The sequence below is a fragment of the Lethenteron reissneri genome, chromosome 63, assembly GCF_015708825.2.
Source record: "Lethenteron reissneri isolate LAM-NWPU_2019-01 chromosome 63, ASM1570882v1, whole genome shotgun sequence".
Taxonomy (NCBI): domain Eukaryota; kingdom Metazoa; phylum Chordata; class Hyperoartia; order Petromyzontiformes; family Petromyzontidae; genus Lethenteron; species Lethenteron reissneri.
This window is the reverse complement of record NC_083841.1, coordinates 6633916-6660415: the sequence shown is the minus strand read 5'-3', so window position 1 is coordinate 6660415 and position 26500 is coordinate 6633916. Positions and strand designations below refer to the sequence as shown.

Here is a 26500-nt window from a genome sequence, read left to right as displayed (position 1 = left end):
ATCTTGTAATCCAGAAAACCCGCACTCCCCCCCCACCTCCCCCCCACCTCCCCCCCCCCCACCTCCCCCAACTCCGGGCCCTCTTCTCTGTGTGTGGCAGCACCACATCCCAGGCGATCGACGTGGGCGTCCGCATGGGCGCCGAGTTCACGCTGCTCAACCACTTCAGCCAGAGATACGCCAAGATCCCACTCATCCAGGACCTCACGGCGCGCGTTGGAGTCACCTTCGACCACATGCAGGTTGGTCTCCTGGAGCCGAGTCTCAAGACGCTGAGACCCGGTCTCCTGGAGCCGAGTCTCAAGACCCTGAGACCCGGTCTCCTGGAGCCGAGTCTCAAGACCCTGAGACCCGGTCTCGTGGAGCCGAGTCTCAAGACCCTGAGACCCGGTCTCCTGGAGCCGAGTCTCAAGACCCTGAGACCCGGTCTCCTGGAGCCGAGTCTCAAGACCCTGAGACCCGGTCTCCTGGAGCCGAGTCTCAAGACACTGAGACCCGGTCTCGTGGAGCCGAGTCTCAAGACCCTGAGACCCGGTCTCCTGGAGCCGAGTCTCAAGATGCTGAATCCCGGCTTGGGCAGAGGGGGGCAGCAGACCTCCATCCAGCTGTGGATTGATCGTGTTTGATGATGATGACGACGACGACGATTGAAGGCCACCTCTGATTCGTGCGTTGTGTTTTTTTCCTTCTTCTGCCGTGTCCCCCCCCCCCCCCCCCCCCCCCCCCACAGGTCCGGTTCTCGGACTTTTCAATTCTCCCCAAACTGATCCCTCCGCTCAAGGCCCTGTTCGCAGAGGACATCGAAGAAATGGAGGAGCGCAAGGACAAGAGGTTCATTCGTCAGCAGCATCAGCAGCATCAGCAGCAGCAGCAGCAGGATCATCAACAGCAGAAGCAGCATCAGCAGCAGGATCATCAACAGCCGAAGCAGCAGCAGCAGAAGCAGCAACGGAATCAGGCGCAGCAGAATCAGTCGCAAGAGGAGCAGAGGAAGCGGCAGCAGCAGCAGAAGCAACAGCAGCAGCAGGATCATCAACAGCAGAAGCAGAATCAGTCGCAAGAGGAGCAGTCGAAGCGTGCCGATGCGTCGGATGAACCAGCAGCACTTCCCACGGTGGAAACCTCGTCAGAGGCCTCGGAACAATCGTCGGTGAAGAGGAGCGCCCCGACTCCTCCCGGCGAGGCGGCGAGCGACGACGAGGAGGACGGAGCGAAGCGAGCGAGGCTGGCGAAGGGGGGCGGGGAGGGGGCAGCCTCGCCGTTGTCCTGAGCGAGCGAGAGGGAGAGAAAGATCGTCGCGATGGGCGGCGGAGAGAGGAGAGAGAAGCGGCGGGTGGGAGTCGTGGCAGAGTTGGGAAGAGAGAGAGACTCTCTGTTTGGTATCCGCACGCCCGGGTCTCGGTGTCCCGTGAGACTCGATTCCAGGAGGGGGACCTCGGATTTTTCAGGGGGTGGGGGTGGGAGTTCGTTCGATTCTAGGACGCTCCGCTGAACAGATTTGGTTTGTAAGAGGAACGTGTTGGGGACGAATCGTCGTTCCGTTTTCCGTTGAGAAACAAAGTTGAGTTGTTGCCGGAGCGTGTGCGCATAACATCCCGGCAACCAAAAAGTTGTGACACCTGTTAGAAGTGGAACTAAAATTGGCTTAAATTTCGATTTAAAGCTTTCGTGACTGCAGGGATTCATCTTCTTGGCTCTTTCGGTAAAGTCACGTAGAAGGGAAATACTAAAATAATAAAAATTTAACAATAAAATAAGTGCTTTATTTCTAATTACATTTTTTTCTTTTTTTATGTTTCATTTTTATTTTATTATTTCCCTTCTACGTTACTTTACCGAAAGAACAAAGAAGATAAAATTGTCTTATTTTTTTTTATTAGAAACGTGCGTCTTTAATTAATATATATAACAAACAAAAAATCTAAGTCACAACTTGGTTTGGAGCAAAGTCCCCGGCGATGTTTCCGTGGTGCATTAGCAACGCGGCGGTGTTACAGCATCCTGTGATGATCACAACGCGGCAACAGATGCTTGAAGCGAGGATCTCAGCGGTGCCAGCTCCGTGTCTCTTGACACGACCATTATGACCCCCCCCCCCAATAACAAGACACCCAGACAGCCAGGATACCAGCGGTGTTGGCAGTGTCTCTTGACACGGCCATTATGACCCCCCAATAACAAGACACCCAGACAGCCAGGATATCAGCGGTGTTGGCAATGTCTCTTGACACGGCCATTGACCCCCCAATAACAAGACACCCAGACAGCCAGGATATCAGCGGTGTTGGCAGTGTCTCTTGACACGGCCATTATGACCCCCCAATAACAAGACACCCAGACAGCCAGGATATCAGCGGTGTTGGCAATGTCTCTTGACACGGCCATTTACCCCCCAATAACAAGACACCCAGACAGCCAGGATATCAGCGGTGTTGGCAGTGTCTCTTGACACGGCCATTATGACCCCCCAATAACAAGACACCCAGACAGCCAGGATATCAGCGGTGTTGGCAGTGTCTCTTGACACGGCCATTATGACCCCCCAATAACAAGACACCCAGACAGCCAGGATATCAGCGGTGTTGGCAATGTCTCTTGACACGGCCATTTACCCCCCAATAACAAGACACCCAGACAGCCAGGATATCAGCGGTGTTGGCAGTGTCTCTTGACACGGCCATTATGACCCCCCAATAACAAGACACCCAGACAGCCAGGATATCAGCGGTGTTGGCAATGTCTCTTGACACGGCCATTTACCCCCCAATAACAAGACACGCAGACAGCCAGGATATCAGCGGTGTTGGCAGTGTCTCTTGACACGGCCATTATGACCCCCCAATAACAAGACACCCAGACAGCCAGGATATCAGCGGTGTTGGCAATGTCTCTTGACACGGCCATTTACCCCCCAATAACAAGACACGCAGACAGCCAGGATATCAGCGGTGTTGGCAGTGTCTCTTGACACGGCCATTTACCCCCCAATAACAAGACACCCAGACAGCCAGGATATCAGCGGTGTTGGCAGTGTCTCTTGACACGGCCATTATGACCCCCCAATAACAAGACACGCAGACAGCCAGGATATCAGCGGTGTTGGCAATGTCTCTTGACACGGCCATTTACCCCCCAATAACAAGACACGCAGACGGCCAGGATATCAGCGGTGTTGGCAGTGTCTCTTGACACGGCCATTATGACCCCCCAATAACAAGACACCCAGACAGCCAGGATATCAGCGGTGTTGGCAATGTCTCTTGACACGGCCATTTACCCCCCAATAACAAGACACGCAGACAGCCAGGATATCAGCGGTGTTGGCAGTGTCTCTTGACACGGCCATTTACCCCCCAATAACAAGACACCCAGACAGCCAGGATATCAGCGGTGTTGGCAGTGTCTCTTGACACGGCCATTATGACCCCCCAATAACAAAACACGCAGACAGCCAGGATATCAGCGGTGTTGGCAATGTCTCTTGACACGGCCATTTACCCCCCAATAACAAGACACCCAGACAGCCAGGATATCAGCGGTGTTGGCAGTGTCTCTTGACACGGCCATTATGACCCCCCAATAACAAGACACCCAGACAGCCAGGATATCAGCGGTGTTGGCAGTGTCTCTTGACACGGCCATTATGACCCCCCAATAACAAGACACCCAGACAGCCAGGATATCAGCGGTGTTGGCAGTGTCTCTTGACACGGCCATTATGACCCCCCAATAACAAGACACGCAGACAGCCAGGATCTCAGCCGCGTGGTGACGTTTCAGAAATTGCCCCTTGAGAGCAACGTGGCCATGATGGGTTGACGGCCGGTTGGTCACAACGAAAGACGGGGGAGATGTTTTGTATTTTATTGCAACTTGCCGACTCCCGTGTGCCCCTACTGGACATCTCGTGCGAAAGAGCTTCACGACTCATCGGATTCCTCCTCCAGCCCAAAATAAAGATTCTCATTCCGGTTTGTGGTTTATTTTTTAAATCCTTTATATTAAGTTTGCTTGCTTGCTTAGGACCGTGCAAATCTTTCGGTCGTGTTTTAACCCACTTTCCGTGATCCAATCGAGCTGACGGTTTGCACACAGACTCGTTGTGCGTGACAATTAATGTTCGTGAATTTTTTTTTCCAAAATTTTACACTGTTTAGGGAAAACAAATTAAATATTTAATTACCAATTACTTAATACTGGCAGGCAATCATCTGACCCATAGGTGGCAGCCATCTCAAGCCAGAGGACGAGAGGACTCTAGCCGCCACGCATATAAAGGATTTATCGTGAAAAACTTTGTTTTTACGGGTTATACTTGTTACATTTTTATTCCAGCAGTTCAATCGGTGCGCTTGAGCTTGTAGCGGCATCGTGACGCGCTCCGCTAGCCGCGTGCGCAGGAGGTTCTTTAAGTGACTAGCTGTGTCGTGACTTAATAAACAAAGGGGGCCCCTCAGCCCATCTCGTTGTTCACAACATTTCGCATTGCGCGGCTTCTGATAATATTGAAGGTTTTTAAAAAAAAACTAACAACCAAATAACAAAAAACTGCCTCCCTCTTATTTTGTTGGTCAAAGGTTATCGGCAAGTTTGGTTCTGGAGGCCCCCCCCCCCCATGTCCCACCCCAACCATTGAAGACCATTGGTGACCTCCCCCCCCCCAGCAAACCCCACAGCCCCCCCCCCCCATTCACTTCCCAATGGTTCTCTGTGAGGCGGACGCGTTCTCTCCCACGGCTGCCGCTGCTCTGCGCTGGGAGTCTCGAGACCGCCGTGACGCGGTGCCTCCTGCAAGCCCCCCCCCCCTCCTTTCATTCAGAGTCGGGGCCGTCGATAAGTTGGGGGGGGGGCCTGGGGTGAACCCCACCACGTGCCCCCCCCCCCCTCCTCTCATTCAGAGTCGGGATCGTTCATAAGTTGGGGGGGGACGGTGAGACTCGGGGTGACCCCATCGTGCCCCCCCCCCCTTTAATTCAGAGTCGGGGCCGTCTATAACGGGGGGGGGGTGTTGCTGGGCCCGGGGCGAACCCCCACCGCGTGCCCCCCTCCCAGACGAATGACTCGCATCTGAGAGCGAAACGTCTAAGCACACGGCCTGCCCCCCCCCCCCCCAATGTTGTTGGCCTGTTGGTGTCCTCTGGGCTAACGCTGGCTGAGACGAGGCTCTAACTCAGGGGTGGGGAACATTTCTTCTGAAAAGGGCCATTTGGATATTTATAAAACATCATTTGCGGGCCATACACAACAGGTCCCTGCGGGGTGGGGCTGGTATGAACGAACAAATGAATGGCTATAATAAAATGAAATGGCGGGGGTACGATACGAAGGGAGAGTTTAAGGCCTAGTTCTAGGCTTTAGGCCTAGCTGTAGGCTTTAGGCCGCTGTGAGTTAATTTTTAATTAAAATGTTTTAATTAAAAGCTATCTCAGGGAATTATAAGGGAATGTTACACTTGTTTAGCCAGGAAAGCCTCACTGAGTCTAAAGGTTTGTGTAGGGTCCTGCCAAGTGTTTGCAGTAGGGGGCGATGTTGCTACACCTAATTGGACATCGGACGGACGGACGATATATTCTATTGTAGGCTGGTTCACTTCGTTCTTACCAGTATTATCAACTTAAAAATTAGGCCGTTATATTTGCTCAAACATTTAATTGACTCACCCCTAATGCGATGGGCTGGAACTGCTCTTAATTGGCGAGGCGCGTGATGATGTTAGCTGGTGGTGATGATGTTGCTGCTACTCGAAATTGCTTTGCCAGGTTTGCTCCTAGATTTGTTGAATTTCGAGTCCCGCCTGCGGTTATCTTGGCAGGGCCAGACCCAAATGATTTCGTGGGCCTTGCACGGCCCGCGGGCCGAACGTTCCCCACCCCTGGTCTCAAGAAAGCCGTCCTCTGGTGTGGACCAATCCGTTTCAAACACAATGCATCATATAACTCGCAGAGCGTGTTTGTTTTTTTTTTGCATATTCACGAGTTTGTGTGGTCAATGCAGACAATGATTCCTCGCAAAAAGGTTTCAGTTTTGTGTTTTAACATCTTCACACAACTCCTGTTTTTACACCATTGGAACCTCATTTGCCAGTAAAAAATATGATAATTGGTTTACCCTTCTATCTGGCAACAAAACTGACACTTTTTTTTACAAGGAGTCATGTTTGCATAGACCACAATACCTGCAGTCATGCAAACAAAAAACATAACTGATAATGTGCACTGTCCTTGAAGTTGATTGGTCCACACCCGAGACAGCTTTCCTTAGAGCCTAGTCTCACATGGGTTGGACCAGATGACGCCAAAAGGCGCAAATATAAAAAAGGTGTCAGTTTTGTTGCCAGATAGAAGGATAAAAAACCAATTATCAACTCCTGTTTTATTGCCAGAAAGGTCAATCCTATTCTCATGTCACGTGGTGTGTGTCCCCCTTTCCTTGACAACTCTCCCCACGCTGCCCTCTCCTGCTCCACCTCTCTTCCCGCTCATCGACCGCACCAACCCTCCCCCCCACCTCCTCCTCCTCTTCTTCTGCCTTCTTCATCATCATCTCTCTCCCTCCACTCGCATCACTCGCCGCCACCTCCTCACCCGCATCATTGTCCTGTCGTCTCTCCAAAACACACAGAGCCGGCCCAGCCACTAAGCGACCCTTGCAATTGCAAAGGGCCCCGTGGCCAGCAGAGGGCCCCCTAGAGTCACTGCGAGCTAGTGGGTGAAAAAAATCATACATCAAAGGGGCCTCCAACCAAATTTTGCTTCGGGCCCCCAAAGGTCTCGGGCCGGTTCTGAAAACACACTCAACTTTTACACTCACACCGCACAGTACACACGTACACAGGCCCACAACGCAGATAAAAAAAAACACGGAAAAAAATCAATGGCTTAAACAAGAAAGTTTCAACGTACTCAATTTATTTAATAAAACCTTCCTATATTACACGCCCCAGAGTTGATCAACATTCAACTTTGCTTGGCAATAATTTGGCTATATTCGCCGCGAGTTTGTATAAAATCAGCTTAGCATCATCGTCAGCATCGTCATTATCGTCGTCGGCACGCTTTGAGTCAACGTGAAACGCACGAACGACTAAATCTGTGCCAGCTTGGGCCAACAACAACAACAACAAACATGAAGTTTTGTGTTTTTCTGTTATAAAATAAACGTTAAAAAATATAAAACATTTCGATTTAAAGCTTTCGTGACTGCAGGGATTCATCTTCTTGGTTCTTTCGGTAAAGTCACGTAGAATGGAAATAATAAAATAATAAAAATAAAACATGAAATAATTCTCACGACGTTTTGGCCACAACGCAAGCAGCCGTCCTCAGGTGAAGAACAGGTCTGTCTGTGAAGAACAGGTCTGTCGAGAAGACATTCTACGTGACTTTACTGAAAGAACCAAGAAGAAAAATATAAAAGCCCCATCATGTCTAAACTCTCGTAAGAAGAACAATAATACAACGCGTCGTCCGTTCAACACGTAGGAGTCCGAGGAGGAGGCTTTGGCGACCAACTTTATCTATAAACAGAAGGTTTTTTTAGGGTGGGGGGGGGGTTAGATCGCGTAAATATAAATGTGTCGTTAAAGCTGCCGCCACCCGACACGTAGGGTAGGGGTTTGTCTCGTAAACAAAACCTGCCGATTAGTTAGATGTAGATGCCACTGGTTATTCACGTTCTGCAGATGTCACTGGTTCTTCACGTTTTGCAGATGTAGATGCCACTGGTTCTTCGCGTTCTGCAGATGTAGATGCCACTGGTTCTTCACGTTCTGCAGATGTAGATGCCACTGGTTATTCACGTTCTGCAGATGTCACTGGTTCTTCACGTTTTGCAGATGTAGATCCCACTGGTTATTCACGTTCTGCAGATGTAGATGCCACTGGTTCTTCACGTTCTGCAGATGTGGATGCCACTGGTTCTTCACGTTCTGCAGATGTAGATGCCACTGGTTCTTCACGTTCTACAGATGTAGATGCCACTGGTTCTTCACTTTCTGCAGATGTAGATGCCACTGGTTCTTCACGTTCTGCAGATGTAGATGCCACTGGTTCTTCACGTTCTGCAGATGTAGATGCCACTGGTTCTTCACGTTCTGCAGATGTAGATGCCACTGGTTCTTCACGTTCTGCAGATGTAGATGCCACTGGTTCTTCACGTTCTGCAGATGTAGATGCCACTGGTTCTTCACGTTCTGCAGATGTAGATGCCACTGGTTCTTCACGATCTACAGATGTAGATGCCACTGGTTCTTCACTTTCTGCAGATGTAGATGCCACTGGTTCTTCACGTTCTGCAGATGTAGATGCCACTGGTTCTTCACGTTCTGCAGATGTAGATGCCACTGGTTCTTCACGTTCTGCAGATGTGGATGCCACTGGTTCTTCACGTTCTGCAGATGTCGATGCCACTGGTTCTTTACGTTTTGCAGATGTAGATGCCACTGGTTCTTCACGTTTTGCAGATGTAGATGCCACTGGTTCTTCACGTTCTGCAGATGTGGATGCCACTGGTTCTTCACGTTCTGCAGATGTAGATGCCACTGGTTCTTCACGTTCTGCAGATGTAGATGCCACTGGTTCTTCATGTTCTGCAGATGTAGATGCCACTAGTTCTTCACGTTCTGCAGATGTAGATGCCACTGGTTATTCACGTTCAGCAGATGTAGATGCCACTGGTTATTCAGGTTCTGCAGATGTAGATCCCACTGGTTATTCACGTTCAACAGATGTAGATGCCACTGGTTCTTCATGTTCTGCAGATGTAGATACCATTGCTTCACGTTTTGCAGATGTAGATGCCACTGGTTCTTTACGTTCTGCAGATGTAGATGCCACTGGTTCTTCACGTTCTGCAGATGTGGATGCCACTGGTTCTTCACGTTCTGCAGATGTCGATGCCACTGGTTCTTTACGTTCTGCAGATGTAGATACCACTGGTTCTTCACGTTTTGCAGATGTAGATGCCACTGGTTCTTCACATTCTGTAGATGTCGATGCCACTGCTTCTTCGCGTTCTGCAGATGTAGATGCCACTAGTTCTTCGCGTTCTGCAGATGTAGATGCCACTGGTTCTTCGCGTTCTGCAGATGTAGATGCCACTGGTTCTTCACGTTCTGCAGATGTAGATGCCACTGGTTCTTCACGTTCTGCAGATGTAGATGCCACTGGTTCTTCACGTTCTGCAGATGTCGATGTCACTGGTTCTTCATGTTCTGCAGATGTAGATGCCACTGGTTCTTCACGTTCTGCAGATGTAGATGCCACTGGTTCTTCACGTTCTGCAGATGTAGATGCCACTGGTTCTTCATGTTCTGCAGATGTAGATGCCACTGGTTCTTCACGTTCTGCAGATGTAGATGCCACTGGTTATTCACGTTCAGCAGATGTAGATGCCACTGGTTCTTCATGCTCTGCAGATGTAGATGCCATTGCTTCACGTTCTGCAGATGTAGATGCCACTGGTTCTTCACGTTCTGCAGATGTAGATGCCACTGGTTATTCACGTTCAGCAGATGTAGATGCCACTGGTTATTCAGGTTCTGCAGATGTAGATCCCACTGGTTATTCACGTTCAACAGATGTAGATGCCACTGGTTCTTCATGTTCTGCAGATGTAGATGCCATTGCTTCACGTTTTGCAGATGTAGATGCCACTGGTTCTTCACGTTCTGCAGATGTAGATGCCACTGGTTTTTCATGTTCTGCAGATGTAGATGCCACTGGTTCTTCACGTTCTTCACGTTCTGCAGATGTAGCTGCCACTGCTTCTTCACGTTCTGTATGTCTGGTGGCCGGATAGCTGAGCTGATGGATGAGCATGGCGTAGGGCTGGGGGAGAGATGTGGTATGGGGATGTGGCCGACTCCTTCACGTGAAGCCGGTCGCACTCGAACAGTGCGGGCGTTCCCACACTTGACCCCAGCGGGGTTTTCTTTTTTAAATCCTTTATATTAAGTCCACTTGCTTGCATGCTTGCTTGCTTATGACCGTGCAAATCTTTCGGTCGTTTTTTAACCCACTTCCCGTGATCCAATCGAGCTGACATTTTGCACACAGACTCGTTGTGCGAGACAATTAATGTTCGTGAAATTTTTTTTTCCAAAATTTTACAATGTTTAGGGAAAACAAATTAAATATTCAATTACCAATTGCTTAATACTGGCAGACAAGTCATCTGACCCATAGGTGGCAGCCATCTCAAGCCAGAGGACGAGAGAACTCTAGCCGCCACGCATATAAAGGATTTATAGTGAAAAACTTTGTTTTTACTGGTTATGCTTATTTTCCCTTCCCGGTCATTGTCCAACAAACCGAAGTTCAACTTGACATCAACCACGAACCGCCAGCCCGGTCTGCGTTGGTTCACCACCAAACCCCCAAACACCCACCCCACCCAGCTTGTCCCGTGTGTGTGTGTGTATACAGGGGGAGCGGTGGTGTAGTGGTTAGCGCGCTGCGCTATGAACCCGGCGACCCGAGTTCGATTCCTGCTCACGGCCAACACCAGTGACGATTATTTGAACCGGTCCTGGGCCTCCCCTAGGTCGACTCAGCCTCAAATGAGTACCTGGTGCGGTGTGTAAACATCGCCACTGGGGAGACAAAGGCGGCCGGGCGTGGTGCTGGCCACACCCACCCCCTTGTGTACCGTTGCGGCCTTCATAGGTGCTCGCTAACAGCACTTGCCCCTACAGTCTGTTAAGGCTATACGGGGGGATCTTTATATATACAGGGTGCTTTAAAAAACAAAGTTTAGTGTACACGCCGTACAACGCGTTTGGAATCGACAGCAGTAAAGTTGGACTTGCAAACAAATGGACTTACAAACAGACCCCTGGAACCTAACTCGTTCATATGCAGAGGAGTACCTGTATCTTTTGTTTCGGGTCATTACTTAATATTTTACTCATTTCATAAAAAAATTAAGTTGGGCAAACTACCCTGATTAAACTTAGCGTAACATTTAAATTTCCACCCCCCCCCCCCCCGCCCTAAAAAAAAAACCTTATTGCTGAATTTTTTGTTCATGTTCCGGTAATATGAATCGTAGTTTTTATTTGTGGTATTCAGAGGGAGACGGGAATGCGTTCTGTCCCCAGGGGTGCGTGGCCCGTGGGCTGGTCGCATTCGCATCGGCCGAGCGGTCCGCGGGGGGCCTCGAAACAAAGTTTGAGAAACGTCGCTCTGATCTGGGGGAAGGCTCCTTCCGCCGTCAGCGGTTGTTGCGTGAGCGAGAGCAGTTGCAGGGCTGCGCCTTTACCCGGTGTCCGGCACGCCTTGCGAGGGCCGAACGGGGCCCGCCGAAGATCCCCCTCGCGTTCGTATCTGCACGGCTGCTTCTAGCGCGCTGCTGTTTCTAGCGCGGCTGCTGCTGCTTCTAGCGCGCGGCTGCTGCTTCTAGCGCGGCTGCTGCTTCTAGCGCGCGGCTGCTGCTTCTAGCGCGCGGCTGCTTCTAGCGCGCGGCTGCTGCTTCTAGCGCGGCTGCTGCTTCTAGCGCGCGGCTGCTGCTTCTAGCGCGGCTGCTGCTTCTAGCGCGCGGCTGCTTCTAGCGCGCGGCTGCTTCTAGCGCGGCTGCTGCTTCTAGCGCGCGGCTGCTTCTAGCGCGCTGCTGCTTCTAGCGCGGCTGCTGCTTCTAGCGCGCGGCTGCTTCTAGCGCGCGGCTGCTTCTAGCGCGGCTGCTGCTTCTAGCGCGCGGCTGCTGCTTCTAGCGCGGCTGCTGCTTCTAGCGCGGCTGCTGCTTCTAGCGCGCGGCTGCTTCTAGCGCGGCTGCTGCTTCTAGCGCGCGGCTGCTGCTTCTAGCGCGCGGCTGCTTCTAGCGCGGCTGCTGCTTCTAGCGCGCGGCTGCTGCTTCTAGCGCGGCTGCTGCTTCTAGCGCGGCTGCTGCTTCTAGCGCGCGGCTGCTTCTAGCGCGGCTGCTGCTTCTAGCGCGCGGCTGCTGCTTCTAGCGCGCGGCTGCTGCTTCTAGCGCGGCTGCTGCTTCTAGCGCGGCTGCTGCTTCTAGCGCGCGGCTGCTGCTTCTAGCGCGGCTGCTGCTTCTAGCGCGCTGCTGCTTCTAGCGCGCGTGTTAACCTTTAAACACAAAAATAACGCGCGCAAAGTTTCTTTCATCGGCGTACGGGATTGGCGAGAGAGACACAACCAGGCCTGGGGACTGAACCAAGGGTGGCAGCCCCCCCCCGCCCTCGCCCGAGACGAGACGAGACACCACGATGAGGTGTCCGTACGAGGACCGATCTCAGAGTCTCTTCAACGACAAAAGATCGCTCCCCCTCCTCAATCCCGTGTCGTGTCGGGGGCAAGTGCCGATTGGCGAGCTCCACCACCAGCAGCAGCAGCATTTGGCGTTTGAGGTGGATTCCGGGGGGGGCAGGGAGCCGTCGACTCGTCTCTGTCGGCGTCGAGGGCTCCGGCGTTCGTCGCCCAAGCGTCGCCGGGCCGACTTCACTCGAGCATCGAGTTGAGCTGGCTCGCGAGGTCATCGAACATGCAGCCAATGTCATCCAGAATGTCTGCCGGCGTCTTCTGCTGCTGCTGCTGCTCCGCGTCGTCGTATCTGCAAGGGGGAAGCGCGCACACACACACAGCGTCGTCACCAGCGTAGCGCGGCAGCGGTGAGCCAAGCCAGCGTCTGCCCAGCCGCGCGCGTAATCCTTGATCCACCAACGCCGCTGTTGCGTGCGCCTCTTAGCGAAGGGGCGTAGCGTAGGACACTCTCACAGTTGCAGAGGATCGTGAACGTCTGCCGTGCCGTGCCCAATTCCGTCAATACACAATACACGCGCGGTTTATCCGATTTTGCGGATTAACCGCGCTCCTGAGATTTTGACGTGAAATAACGACTCATGGATTTTCCCTGAAGCCCAACAATTTCTAATCTAACAACAGTTATACATCGTTATTTTTTGGAAATGTTTATTACAAGTCACAAGCTTAAACCGAACAAATGTGTTGCTCTGGTTGATCTGAAATCCATGGGCACACGGGAGGGGGTGGGATGTGGCGAGGGTCAAGCACGTCGCGCGGGCTCATATGTGCTCGTTCGAGGGACCGGTCGGCCTCAGGGTGAGGCCCAGGACCCCGAATCGAAGGATCGCCGCACCCGCTGGGCCGCTCGGCCCAACGAAGACGCGCCACCCTTTTAAAATCGTCCGGAGTGAAAACTCACTTACTTTCGAACTGCTTTTTACAGTTTAGTTTGTCGTCTCCAAAAAACCGCCACCCCGCCGAATGAGATTGCACACCGGGACCTGTACTTCAGGACTGATTCAAGATGCGTAACGCGGGGGGACGTAACGGAGAGAAGGCTCAGGTGGCTGGGACGCGTGCTGAGAATGGAACGCAGGTCCATAGCGAAAGCCGCCCCTCCCGTGGACACCAACAGGGGAAGAAACCACGGGTGGGGGGGGGGCAGGCCCAAGACAGCCTGGCGACGGCGCCGTTCAAGACCAACGAAAGGCCGTGGGGGGGGGGGGGGGGGGCGCCCGTCTTGGGGTGAAGCGGAGAAAGCTGCTCCAGACCGTCCGGCACGTGGCGTGGGCTTGTTGTGGCCACGTGCTCCACGGGGAGCGTGGAGGAGTCAGTGAGTGAGTGCCCTCCCCCCTAACCCGGCACCTCGGATTGCCACGGTTGGCTACGTACGGTGCGGACAAAAGTTCGACACGCATGCATCCTACACACTACTGTACCGTGCACTGTACACGTTCAACAGCCATACGTGTAACGCATTGTCATTTATATTCATTCATTAATCCCGCCCCCTCCCCCCCAACTTTGCGCAAGAAGTGCTCACAAGTGACGCCATCACGTCTACCCCTCCACGTCTACCCCTCCACGTCTACCCCTCTGTTTAAGGAACGAGACAGGAGGACTTCTCCACAAATCTGGCTGCTGTCCGCCTGATGAAGCTGGTTGTAATTACTGGCGAAACGCCGTGCGCTCAGATTGTTAATGTTGTGGCTTTGCACTCCAACACACTAGCGGTGTTGCTGTACTGGTAACGAATCGGCACGTTCCGTTCACGTGACAAACCTCACTAATTGGCTGCGCTGGGGTGGTGGCGGGTTTAACGACGCGTTTATATATTTACGCGATCTCACCCCAAAAAGCCTCTACCGTGGGTGTGACGCAAACCCCCACGCGCAACTCACCTCACGACCTTTCCGCTCTGGAACTCGCCCTCTGGCCCCACGCAGTCGGGAGCCAACGGGAAGCCCATGTAGGTCCTCGCGGCCGCCGGCACGCCGCCATTGCCGCGCTGAGGTTTGGCCGAGGCCGGCGGCGGAGGAGGCAACCCGCGGCATGGATCTGAGACCTGGCGCTCGAACGACGGCCGCGCCGGCGTCCCCGGCCGCTCGTCGGCCCCGGCGACGACGTCCCCGGCACCGCCGGACGGGAGCGCCCGCCCCGCCGCCTCTTGACCGGCCGCCGGGCGCCGGAGCGCCGAGCGCTCGCTCGAGCGGCCGCTCCAGCGGTCCTCTCCCCGGCTCGTCGGCGCGCCCGACTCCGTCCCGCCGAGGCGCGGCGCGGGTGGGGCGACGCTACGGCCGCCGCCGCCGCTGGCGCCGAACGCGCCGACCGCCGCCCTGCGGTCGACCGGCGGGCGCAGGAACCCCGGCCCGGCCGGCGGAGCCTCTCGCGTCGACCGGCCGGGCGGCGGCGACGGCAAACGCTCGGCGGCCGAGAGGGAGCCGCTTCCGTCCCGCCCTCCGCTCCACCGGATCACCTGCGTGGGCACCCCCCCGGTCGCGCCGTGCGGTTTGACGGCAGCGGGAGAGCGCGAGCCCGTCGCGTGCTCGTCGACGCTGCGGTCCGCCCCGGCCTCCTGCGACACGGAGGGCCAACGCTCGAGGGTTCTGCCGGCCGCGTTGCGGGCGGTACCGTTGTCCGGACTCACGGCGCCGCCCTCGCTCGGGCTGACGACCGTCCGGCCTTTCGGATAAACGACGCTCCCATTCGGACTGACAGTTCTGCCGATCGGATTGACGGCGGTGACGCTTGGGTTGTTTACCGCCAATTCGCTCGGCCTCTTCTGTGACTGCTGCCGCCAGAGCTGCTGCTGCTGCGGCTGCTGCGGCTGCTGCTGCGGCTGCTGCTGCGGCTGCCGATCTGGCGCGACGAGCGCCGCTCCGCCGAGCGACGCGGCGAACGTCGACCTCTCCAGCAGAGCGGCGAGGCGTCGCACGTTTGCCGGCGCGTCGCCGTCCCCGCCGCCGTCGCTCCTGCTCGACGCTTCTCCCCCCCCTACCGACCGACCGCTGTTGCTGCTGCCGATGCTGCTGCTGCCGCCGATGCCGCTGCTGCTGCTGCTGCTGCCACCGATGCCGCTGCTGCTGCCGCTGTAGCCGCCGCCGCTGACTGAAGCGGAGCGCTTGGGGGGCGGCGGCGGGGGTCCCTTTCTCTTCTGCCGCATGGCGAACGAGTTGCTCCGCGCGAGGCCTCCGTCCGCGGGCGGCGGGGGCGCCGCGCTGGCGCGCGACCGCAGCGACGCGCTTCTCGCGAATCCCCCAAAGCCGCCAGCGCCGCTCGGCTCCGGCGGCGAGCCGGGCCGCAGGCGAAACTCCGGCGGAAATTTCGGCGGCAAGGGAACGGCGGCGGCGGCGGTGGCGGCACGTTGCCTTCCGACCGCCGACAGCGCCCGCTGAAAGTCCTCGGAGACCTTGAGCGGGAATGGGGGAGCGGCGGGGGGAGCGGTCGGAGTAGCGGGGCGCGGAGCGGCGGGATGAGTGGTGGGGTGAGCGGCGGGGTGAGCGGCGGGGTGAGCGGCGGGGTGAGCAGTTGGAGTAGCTGGGCGGGGAGCGGCGGGGTGAGTGGTGGGGTGAGCGGCGAGGTGAGGGGTCGGAGTAGCTGGGCGGGGAGCGGCGGGGTGAGTGGTGGGGTGAGCGGCGGGGTGAGCGGTCGGAGTAGCGGGGTGAGTGGTCGGAGTAGCGGGAGGGGGAGCGGCGGGCCGCGTCGGCGGGAACACGAACACTGCCGTCTGCTGCAGCTGCTGCTGTTGCTGCTGCTGCTGCTGCTGCTGCTGCTGCAGCTGCTGCTGCAGCTGCTGCTGCTGGCGCGAGCCGCGCCGCCCCAGCTGGTGGAACGGCGCCGGGCTGCCCTCGTCGGCGAAGTCGGACGCGTTGCTGAGGCCGCTGTCGCTACCGGGGCCGCTGCTGAAGAGGGCGGCGGTGCCGGCGGGCAGGCGGGCGGCGCTCTGGGCCTGCGCCGCCTCGCGCCGTTGCAGCGCCTTGAGCCTCTTGGCGGCCAAGAGGAGCCGCTTTTGGTGACCTGCAGGAAGTTGGGGGTGAGGGGGGGGGTCAGGAGGGGGGGTCGGGAGGGGGTCACGCGTTGTGAACGCTGCCCCTAGACGTTGTCGCACTGGGCCCACGGACGCCTCCACCGGGACAGGGCGGCACCGGTGGTTGTAAGTGTGAGCGGTTGTGAGCACGCGTGCGTGTAGCCGCGTGCTCACGTGGGTGCTGCTGGAGGAAACGACGGAGAATGAGGAGCGCTACAGCGGTCGTTTTTTATCCTTTTATCTGGCAACAAAACTGACACCTTTTTTACAAGGAGTCATGTTTGCATTGACCACAATACCTGCAGTTTGCTACTGGCAAAGGAGGTTCCAATGGTGTAAATGCTTAACCCCGAGCTCTCATACTCTGATGGTGCACTGTCTTTGAGTTGTGCGCCTTTTGGCGTCATCTGGTCCAACACCATGTGAGACTAGGCTCTAAGAAAAGCTGTCTCGGGAGTGGATCAATCAACTTCAAGGACAGTGCATACATTATCAGAGTTATGTTTTTTGTTTGCATTCCGACCGCAGGTATTGTGGTCAATGCAAACATGACTCCTTGTAAAAAAGGTGTCAGTTTTGTTGCCAGATTACAGGGTAAAAAAACAATTATCATATTCTGCTACTGGCAAATGAGGTTCCAATGGTGTGCGTACTTTGTGTGTGTGCGGAGAATTAGGAGACTCGTGAAGGACGCAGTAGGGAGGCGGTCGCCCTCCAACAACAGCGGAGGGCAGAGGAGCGATGCTCAGAACGAAATGGCACAGTAGGGGGCGCAGGTGGTGCATCAGCCGGTAGTCATCTCAGTCAGCCAACCCATGGCACCTGCTGGGTCTGCCCCGTGACCTCCTGTCAGCAGAGACCCTTCGACACTTCACGTGGCCTCGGAGTGCACCTGGCCTGGCACAGGCGCCGTGGTCACGTCACCGCCTGTTGTTGTGGTTGTTGTTGTCGTGTAGAATGACATCTATGTATATAGTTCGCGTGCATGTGTTCATGTTCTTGCGCGCGCGTGCATGCGAGACAATTACCTAGTTTAGTGATGCCTATCTCCTGCAAGTCTTCCAGCGTTATCTCGGAGATAAAATCCACCTTGTCGTAGCCATTGTCAGCCAAGGTGGCGTGGTAGTGGCCGAGGCCTATTTGAGACAGCCATTCGCGCAGAGTAGCCTGCGAGAGACACGTGCGCACGCACGATGAACACGTGTCACTCAGTGCACATTTGGCATTTGGCGCTGTCGTTCTTGCATGGGGTGGGTGGGAGGCGGGGGGCAGTGCCCTCGGCTGACCGGTTTGGTGGTCGGCAGCTCGTCCGCCACGGCGAGCCGCGAGATTTCCAAGCCGACGATCTTCCTGTGGCCCGGCTTGGTGATCCCCACGGCCGCGACGTCCTGCCGCACCACCGCACACACGGGGGGGGGGGGGGAGACGCTCGTGTGACCCTTGAACCCCCCTCTCTCTGTCTCTCCGTGTCTGTGTCTCTCTCGTCTCTCTCCGTTTCTTCGTTTCTCTCTCCGTCTCTCTTTGCTGGTGACTTTGTGTGTTTCGTATCGGAATCGCCTCCAGTGCTGTTGCTGCTGGCGGCAATAAAGGTTGTTTAAAAGTCAAGAGTCTCTGTCTCTCTCTCCGGGATGTTGGCACGACGGTCGGTAGGTCGCAGAGGTCACAACCGGGTACCCGATACCCGTACCCTACCCGATACCCGGCTACCCGTACCCGGCCGGGTACGGGTACGGGTACCCGTTTGCGACCCTGGTGCGGCCGGGTACGGGTAACGGGTAGGCCGTGAGTCACTGGTGAGTCACCGTTTGTCATTCATTTCCCAACGTCTTGTCTCTTCTCACAATTCAAGTTCCTAGAATCAACCCACCCGCGCCTGCAACATGGCTTCATCCCAGAGGTCGCAATCAGGTACCCAATACCCGTACCATACCCGTACCCGGCTACCCGTACCCGGCCGGGTACGGGTAAGGAATCACAACCCGTTTGCGACCTCTGGTAGGTCGGCATGATCTGGACGCAGGTTTATGTTCAACCCCAGCGACCGCTCTGCGTCCGGAACCCAGAGGCCGTCACCAGAGACTCGCCGGGGGAGTTTGAAGCGTTTTGAACAGGGCCCCCCGCGTTCATAACAATGTTTTATCTCCATTCTATTATCTCTGACATCAATAAATAAAAACATGTGGGGTCTCAAGGTAGTGTGGGGGAGGGTGGTAATCCCCCCCCCCCACCACTGCCCCAACCCCCCATCGCTACCCCCCCCCCCACCACTGCCCCAACCCCCCATCGCTACCCCCCCCCCACCACTGCCCCAACCCCCCATCGCTACCCCCCTCCCCCCCACCACTGCTTCCTTCCATCGCTGCCCCTCCCCCACCACCACTGCCCCCCGCCCCTCTCCTCCCCTCCGGCCAACAGTGGCGTGAGCAAGCAGCACTTGCAGGGCTGCACCTCTACCGTGAGCCCGCGCAGGCTGCAGTTGAAGGCGGAGATCAACTCGTCGTCTGTGGTTGCTCTTCTTCATTTCTCGCTCACGAACTTTACTCCCGTCGATTCCAAACGCGTTGTACGGCGTGTTCACTAAACACGGGGAGTGGCTTTAAAAGTTGTATAATAACCTGTAGATGTAGATACCGCTGGTTCTTCACATTCTGCAGATGTAGATACCGCTGGTTCTTCACGTTCTGCAGATGTAGATACCACTGGTTCTTCACGTTCTGCAGATGTAGATGCCACTGGTTCTTCACGTTCTGCAGATGTAGATGCCACTGGTTCTTCACGTTCTGCAGATGTAGATGCCACTGGTTCTTCACGTTCTGCAGATGTAGATGCCACTGGCTTCTTCAGATGTAGATCCCCTGTTCTGCAGTATGTAGATGCCACTGGTTCTTCACGTTCTGCAGATGTAGATGCCACTGGTTCTTCACGTTCTGCAGATGTAGATGCCACTGGTTCTTCACGTTCTGCAGATGTAGATGCCACTGGTTCTTCACGTTCTGCAGATGTAGATGCCACTGGTTCTTCACGTTCTGCAGATGTAGATGCCACTGGTTCTTCACGTTCTGCAGATGTAGATGCCACTGGTTCTTCACGTTCTGCAGATGTAGATGCCACTGGTTCTTCACGTTCTGCAGATGTAGATGCCACTGGTTCTTCACGTTCTGCAGATGTAGATGCCACTGGTTCTTCATCGTTCTGCAGATGTAGATGCCACTGGTTCTTCACGTTCTGCAGATGTAGATGCCACTGGTTCTTCACGTTCTGCAGATGTAGATGCCACTGGTTCTTCACGTTCTGCAGATGTAGATGCCACTGGTTCTTCACGTTCTGCAGATGTAGATGCCACTGGTTCTTCACGTTCTGCAGATGTAGATGCCACTGGTTCTTCAGTTCTGCAGATGTAGATGCCACTGGTTCTTCACGTTCTGCAGATGTAGATGCCACTGGTTCTTCACGTTCTGCAGATGTAGATGCCACTGGTTCTTCATGTTCTGCAGATGTAGATGCCACTGGTTCTTCACGTTCTGCAGATGTAGATGCCACTGGTTCTTCACGTTCTGCAGATGTAGATGCCACTGGTTCTTCACGTTCTGCAGATGTAGATGCCACTGGTTCTTCACGTCCGCAGATGTAGATGCCACTGGTTCTTCACGTTCTGCAGATGTAGATGCCACTGGGTTCTTCACGTTCTGCAGATGTAGATGCCACTGGTTCTTCACGTTCTGCAGATGTAGATGCCACTGTTCTTCACGTTCTGCAGATGTAGATGCCACTGGTTCTTCACGTTCTGCAGATGTAGATGCCACTGGTTCTTCACGTTCTGCAGATGTAGATGCCACTGGTTCTTCACGTTCTGCAGATGTAGATGCCACTGGTTCTTCACGTTCTGCAGATGTAGATGCCACTGGTTCTTCACGTTCTGCAGATGTAGATGCCACTGGTTCTTCACGTTCTGCAGATGTAGATGCCACTGGTTCTTCACGTTCTGCAGATGTAGATGCCACTGGTTCTTCACGTTCTGCAGATGTAGATGCCACTGGTTCTTCACGTTCTGCAGATGTAGATGCCACTGGTTCTTCACGTTCTGCAGATGTAGATGCCACTGGTTCTTCACGTTCTGCAGATGTAGATGCCACTGGTTCTTCACGTTCTGCAGATGTAGATGCCACTGGTTCTTTTCGTTCTGCAGATGTAGATGCCACTGGTGCTTCACGTTCTGCAGATGTAGATGCCACTGCTTCTTCACGTTCTGCAGATGGAGATCCCACTAGTTATTCACGTTCCGTAGATGCCACTGGTTCTTCTCGTTCTGCAGATGTAGATGCCACTGGTTCTTTACGTTCTGCAGATGTAGATGCCACTGGTTCTTCACGTTCTGCAGATGTAGATGCCACTGGTTCTTCACGTTCTGCAGATGTAGATGCCACTGGTTCTTCACGTTCTGCAGATGTAGATGCCACTGGTTCTTCACGTTCTGCAGATGTAGATGCCACTGGTTCTTCACGTTCTGCAGATGTAGATGCCACTGTTCTTCACGTTCTGCAGATGTAGATGCCACTGGTTCTGCAGATGTAGATGCCACTGGTTCTTCACGTTCTGCAGATGTAGATGCCACTGGTTCTTCACGTTCTGCAGATGTAGATGCCACTGGTTCTTCACGTTCTGCAGATGTAGATGCCACTGGTTCTTCACGTTCTGCAGATGTAGATGCCACTGGTTCTTCACGTTCTGCAGATGTAGATGCCACTGGTTCTTCACGTTCTGCAGATGTAGATGCCACTGGTTCTTCACGTTCTGCAGATGTAGATGCCACTGGTTCTTCACGTTCTGCAGATGTAGATGTCACTGGTTCTTCACGTTCTGCAGATGTAGATGCCACTGGTTCTTCACGTTCTGCAGATGTAGATGCCACTGGTTCTTCACGTTCTGCAGATGTAGATGCCACTGGTTCTTCACGTTCTGCAGATGTAGATGCCACTGGTTCTTCACGTTCTGCAGATGTAGATGCCACTGGTTCTTCACGTTCTGCAGATGTAGATGCACTGGTTCTTCACGTTCTGCAGATGTAGATGCCACTGGTTCTTCACGTTCTGCAGATGTAGATGCCACTGGTTCTTCATGTTCTGCAGATGTAGATGCCACTGGTTCTTCACTGTTTCATTCTGCAGATGTAGATGCCACTGGTTCTTCACGTTCTGCAGATGTAGATGCCGCTGGTTCTTCACGTTCTGCAGATGTAGATGCCACTGGTTCTTCACGTTCTGCAGATGTAGATGCCACTGGTTCTTCACGTTCTGCAGATGTAGAGCCACTGGTTCTTCACGTTCTGCAGATGTAGATGCCACTGTTCTTCACGTTCTGCAGATGTAGATGCCACTGGTTCTTCACGTTCTGCAGATGTAGATGCCACTGTTCTTCACGTTCTGCAGATGTAGATGCCACTGGTTCTTCACGTTCTGCAGATGTAGATGCCACTGGTTCTTCACGTTCTGCAGATGTAGATGCCACTGGTTCTTCACGTTCTGCAGATGTAGATGCCACTGGTTCTTCACGTTCTGCAGATGTAGATGCCACTGGTTCTTCACGTTCTGCAGATGTAGATGCCACTGGTTCTTCACGTTCTGCAGATGTAGATGCCACTGGTTCTTCACGTTCTGCAGATGTAGATGCCACTGGTTCTTCACGTTCTGCAGATGTAGATGCCACTGGTTCTTCACGTTCTGCAGATGTAGATGCCACTGGTTCTTCACGTTCTGCAGATGTAGATGCCACTGGTTCTTCACGTTCTGCAGATGTAGATGCCACTGGTTCTTCACGTTCTGCAGATGTAGATGCCACTGGTTCTTCACGTTCTGCAGATGTAGATGCCACTGGTTCTTCACGTTCTGCAGATGTAGATGCCACTGGTTCTTCACGTTCTGCAGATGTAGATGCCACTGGTTCTTCACGTTCTGCAGATGTAGATGCCACTGGTTCTTCACGTTCTGCAGATGTAGATGCCACTGGTTCTTCACGTTCTGCAGATGTAGATGCCACTGGTTCTTCACGTTCTGCAGATGTAGATGCCACTGGTTCTTCACGTTCTGCAGATGTAGATGCCACTGTTCTTCATGTTCTGCAGATGTAGATGCCACTGGTTCTTCACGTTCTGCAGATGTAGATGCCACTGGTTCTTCACGTTCTGCAGATGTAGATGCCACTGGTTCTTCACGTTCTGCAGATGTAGATGCCACTGGTTCTTCACGTTCTGCAGATGTAGATGCCACTGGTTCTTCACGTTCTGCAGATGTAGATGCCACTGGTTATTCACGTTCTGCAGATGTAGATGCCACTGGTTCTTCACGTTCTGCAGATGTAGATGCCACTGGTTCTTCGCGTTCTGCAGATGTAGATGCCACTGGTTCTTCACGCTCTGCAGATGTAGATGCCACTGGTTCTTCACGTTCTGCAGATGTAAATGCCACTGGTTCTTCACGTTCTGCAGATGTAGATGTCACTGGTTCTTCACGTTCTGCAGATGTAGATGCCACTGGTTCTTCACGTTCTGCAGATGTAGATGCCACCACCGCCATCTATTGCACGGCGGTTGAACTTACGACTCTCGCTCCGACCAGCTGCAACTGGACATACGGGCACGGGTTTGTTCGTATCTTTGAAAGTTCGTAAGTCGAATGTTCGTAAGTAGAGGAGTCTCTCTAATCGGATTACTGCCCCCCGCCCCCGCCCCCCTCTCCGAGCGAGGAGCAGGCTGACAGCTGACCTGGACGCGGAGAGCGGTTACCTGAGGGGTCATGTGGCTCATCGTGAAGAGGTCATATCCGGCAGACGTGAAGCAGGGCGTGTACTGCTGCAAATCGAAGCCCATGAGCCACTTGTAGACAGCCTGCAAGCGCGCGAGCGAGAGAGAGATAGATAGATATGGAGGGTGACGGTCGGATGTGTCTTCTTGGTTCTTTCGGTAAAGTCATCACGTAGAAGGGAAATAATAAAATAATAAAAATAAAACATAATAAAATAATAAAAATAAAACATAAAATAATAAAAATAAAACATAATAAAATAATAAAAATAAAACGTAATAAAATATAATTCTCACGACGTTTCGGCCATAACGCAAGCAGCCGTCCTCAGGTGAAGAACAGGGCTGTCGGAAAGACAGCGTCTGAATGAACACCACAAGGCTTGGAGCGTCTATTTAAGCTGGGTTGGGGGAGGGGAAGACCTGTTCTTCACCTGAGGACGGCTGTTTGCGTTGTGGCCGAAAGGTCGTGAGAATTATTTTATTATGTTTTATTTTTATATAAGACAGCGTCTGTCTTTCCGACAGACCTGTTCTTCACTTGAGGACGGCTGCTTGCGTTGTGGCCGAAACGTCGTGAGAATTGTATTTTATTATGTTTTATTTTTATTCTTTTATTATTTCCCTTCTACGTGACTTTACCGAAAGAACCAACAAGATGAATCCCTGCAGTCACGAAAGCATTGAATCGAAATTTAGTCGGATGTGTGTGCATGGTGATGGCCACCCACCCCCTCGTGTGCCGTGCCGGGTCTTCATAAGTGCTACTCGCTACTAACAGCGCTTGCTCCTACAGTCCGTCCAGGCCATACGGCGGTTTTGGTATGTATATATTGTGTCTACGTGTATATTGTGTACATGTGTATAGGTGGAGATTGTGTATAGGTGGAGATTGTGTATATGTGGGGAGCAGTAGTGTAGCGGTTAGCGCTACGCTGCGCTACGAAACCGACGACCCGAGTTCGATTCCCGCTCACGGCCGAGACCAGTGACGATTATCTGAACCGGTTCCTGGGCCTCCCCTAGGTCGATTCAGTCTCAAATGAGTACCTGGCGCGATGTGTAGTAAACATCGCCACTGGGGGAGAGACACAGAAGCGGCCGGGCGTGGTGCTGGCCACCCACCCCCTCGCGCGCCGTGCCGGCCTTCATAGCTGCTCGCTAACAGCACTTGCCCCAACAGTCTGTTCAGGCTACACGGGGGATCTTTGTCTTGTGGGTGCGTGGCGGGCCACCCACGGCCTCGTGTGCCGCAGTGCCGCCCTTCGTAGCCGCGGCTACTGGCGAGGGCCACTCGCGAGCACCGCTCCTCGCTGCTGCGTCTCGCGGGAGGCCATGGGAGCGGCCCGCAGGTCGTTTCGAGAAATTGGTGGCAAGCCGGGGGCACGGCATCGCGGCCGACCTCGTTATGAACGGACGCCGCGGGGAATTCTTTCAACGTTTCGCGGTGACGCGGGCGTGGCGGAGTGCGCGTCCTGGTCGTCCGTTGCGCCGCAGTGTTAACCGGGGCGGCCGGAAGGATTCCGATCGAGCGGACACAGTCTCCCCTGAGCAAAGACAAAGATCCCACCCCCGTGTAGCCTGTAACAGGCTGTTGGGGCAAGTGCAGTTAGCGAGTGGCAGCGCCTCCGAAGGGGAGACGCGGCACACGAGGGGGTGGGTGGTGTGGCCAGCGACACGCCCGGCCGCCTTTGTCTCCCAAGGGCTGATGTATTCCACACTGCAGCGTGTACTCGAAAACAACAACAACCACCGCCATTCGCCACTAAGTGGCGGTGACGTCACCACGACGCTTGTGCCAGGCCAAGTGCACCTTGAGGCCACGTGAAGTGTCGAACGCCCGCTGGCAGGAGGTCACGGGGCAGACTCAGCAGGTGCCACGGGTCGATTGATCGAGATGACCGAGATGACTGGCTGATGCACCACCTGTGCCCCCTACTGTGCCAACTTGCTGTGCTTCAGGCACCCGGCGCTCCGCTCGTTGTTGTGAGCGTCGCTCCTCCGCCCTCCGTTGTTGTTGGAGGGCGACTGCCTCCAACTGCCCAGTAGCGTCCTTCACGAGCCTCCTCCACTGAGGCCGATCTTGACACCGCTGGTACCAGTCATCGGCAAGTCCACTCAGCTCCACGTCCTCCTGTACTACATCACTCCATCTCTTCTCGAGCCCGTGCCGCGCCCGTTTAGCCCCCTCGATCCGGCCGAACAAAAGCTGTTTAGGCATGCTTGAGCACCATGTACATGTACAAAGACCCCCATATAACCTTTAACAGACTGTTGGGGCAAGTGCTGTTAGCGAGAAGCTATGAAGGCCGGTATGGCACACGAGCGGGTGGGTAGCCAACACCACGCCCGGCCGCCTTTGTCTCCCATGTACATATTTGAGACTGAGTCAACCTAGGGGAGGCCCAGAACCGGTTTAGATAATCGTCGCTGGTTTTGTATGTGAGCGGGAATCGAACTCGGGTCGCCGGGTTTGTAGCGCAGCGTAGCGCTAACCGCTACAACGCTACTGCTCCCCTACACACACACATATACACACACACACATACACACACACACACATATACACACACACACATATACACACACAGATTCATCTTGAGTGGTACCTGGTCAGCTTCGTTCAGGTGTTTGGCGGACGACGACGCATCTCTCACTGTGAACACACAGCAGACACACACCAGACACACACAGACACACACACACAGACACACACACAGACACACACCAGACACACAGCAGACACACACACAGACACACACCAGACATACACAGACACACACACAGCAGACACACACAGCAGACACACACACCAGACACACACACCAGACACACACACAGCAGACACACACACCAGACACACACACAGACACACACAGCAGACAGCCGTGATGTAACAAGCGCACACTGGGACACACAGCTGTGTATTGTTCACACACAAAGACAAAGGTCCCCCGTGTAGACTCCCAAACGCTGTTGGGGCAAGTGCTGTTAGCGAGCACCTGCGAAGGCCGGCACGGCACACGAGGGGGTGGGCGGTCGTCCCTCCACCCAACCACCTTTGCCTCCCCAGTGCTGATATTTACAACTGCACCGGGGATTCATTTGAGGCTGAGTCGACCTAGGGGAGGCCCAGGACCGGTTCAGATAATCGTCACCGGCGTTGGTGGCCGTGAGCGGGAATCGAACTCGGGACGCCGGGTTCGTAGCGCAGCGTAGCGCTAACCACTACACCACCGCTCCCCACGTTAACACACAACACACTACACACACACTACACACACACAACACACACTACACACACACTACACACACTACACACACACGTGTATATAGATATAGACACACCCAGAAAGCCAAACACACAACACACACCGCTATTATCAGGATACTATTACACAGACTCCCGTTCACCCATAACCCACAGACAAC

The 26500-nt window shown here is 54.3% G+C and overlaps 2 protein-coding genes across 2 annotated transcripts in view; one reads left to right on the top strand and one right to left on the bottom strand.

Annotated features, from left to right (window-relative positions):
* The window catches only part of ELAC2 (elaC ribonuclease Z 2), a 44677-nt gene extending 40201 nt beyond the window's left edge, over nucleotides 1–4476 (top strand). The window contains exons 23-24 of the mRNA XM_061577068.1: nucleotides 101–242; nucleotides 731–4476. Of these exons, the coding sequence (XP_061433052.1) occupies nucleotides 101–242; nucleotides 731–1270 (682 nt within the window). The 3' untranslated portion in view covers nucleotides 1271–4476. The remainder of the gene's footprint in view (nucleotides 1–100; nucleotides 243–730) is intronic.
* Nucleotides 4477–11840: 7364 nt separating this feature from the next.
* LOC133358828 (caskin-2-like) overlaps nucleotides 11841–26500 on the bottom strand; it is a 61373-nt gene continuing 46713 nt past the window's right edge. The window contains exons 16-21 of the mRNA XM_061577276.1: nucleotides 25678–25724; nucleotides 23051–23152; nucleotides 17559–17660; nucleotides 17301–17439; nucleotides 14147–16262; nucleotides 11841–12552 (exon numbers count right to left, since the gene is read on the bottom strand). Coding sequence (XP_061433260.1) covers nucleotides 12441–12552; nucleotides 14147–16262; nucleotides 17301–17439; nucleotides 17559–17660; nucleotides 23051–23152; nucleotides 25678–25724 — 2618 coding nt within the window. The 3' untranslated portion in view covers nucleotides 11841–12440. The remainder of the gene's footprint in view (nucleotides 12553–14146; nucleotides 16263–17300; nucleotides 17440–17558; nucleotides 17661–23050; nucleotides 23153–25677; nucleotides 25725–26500) is intronic.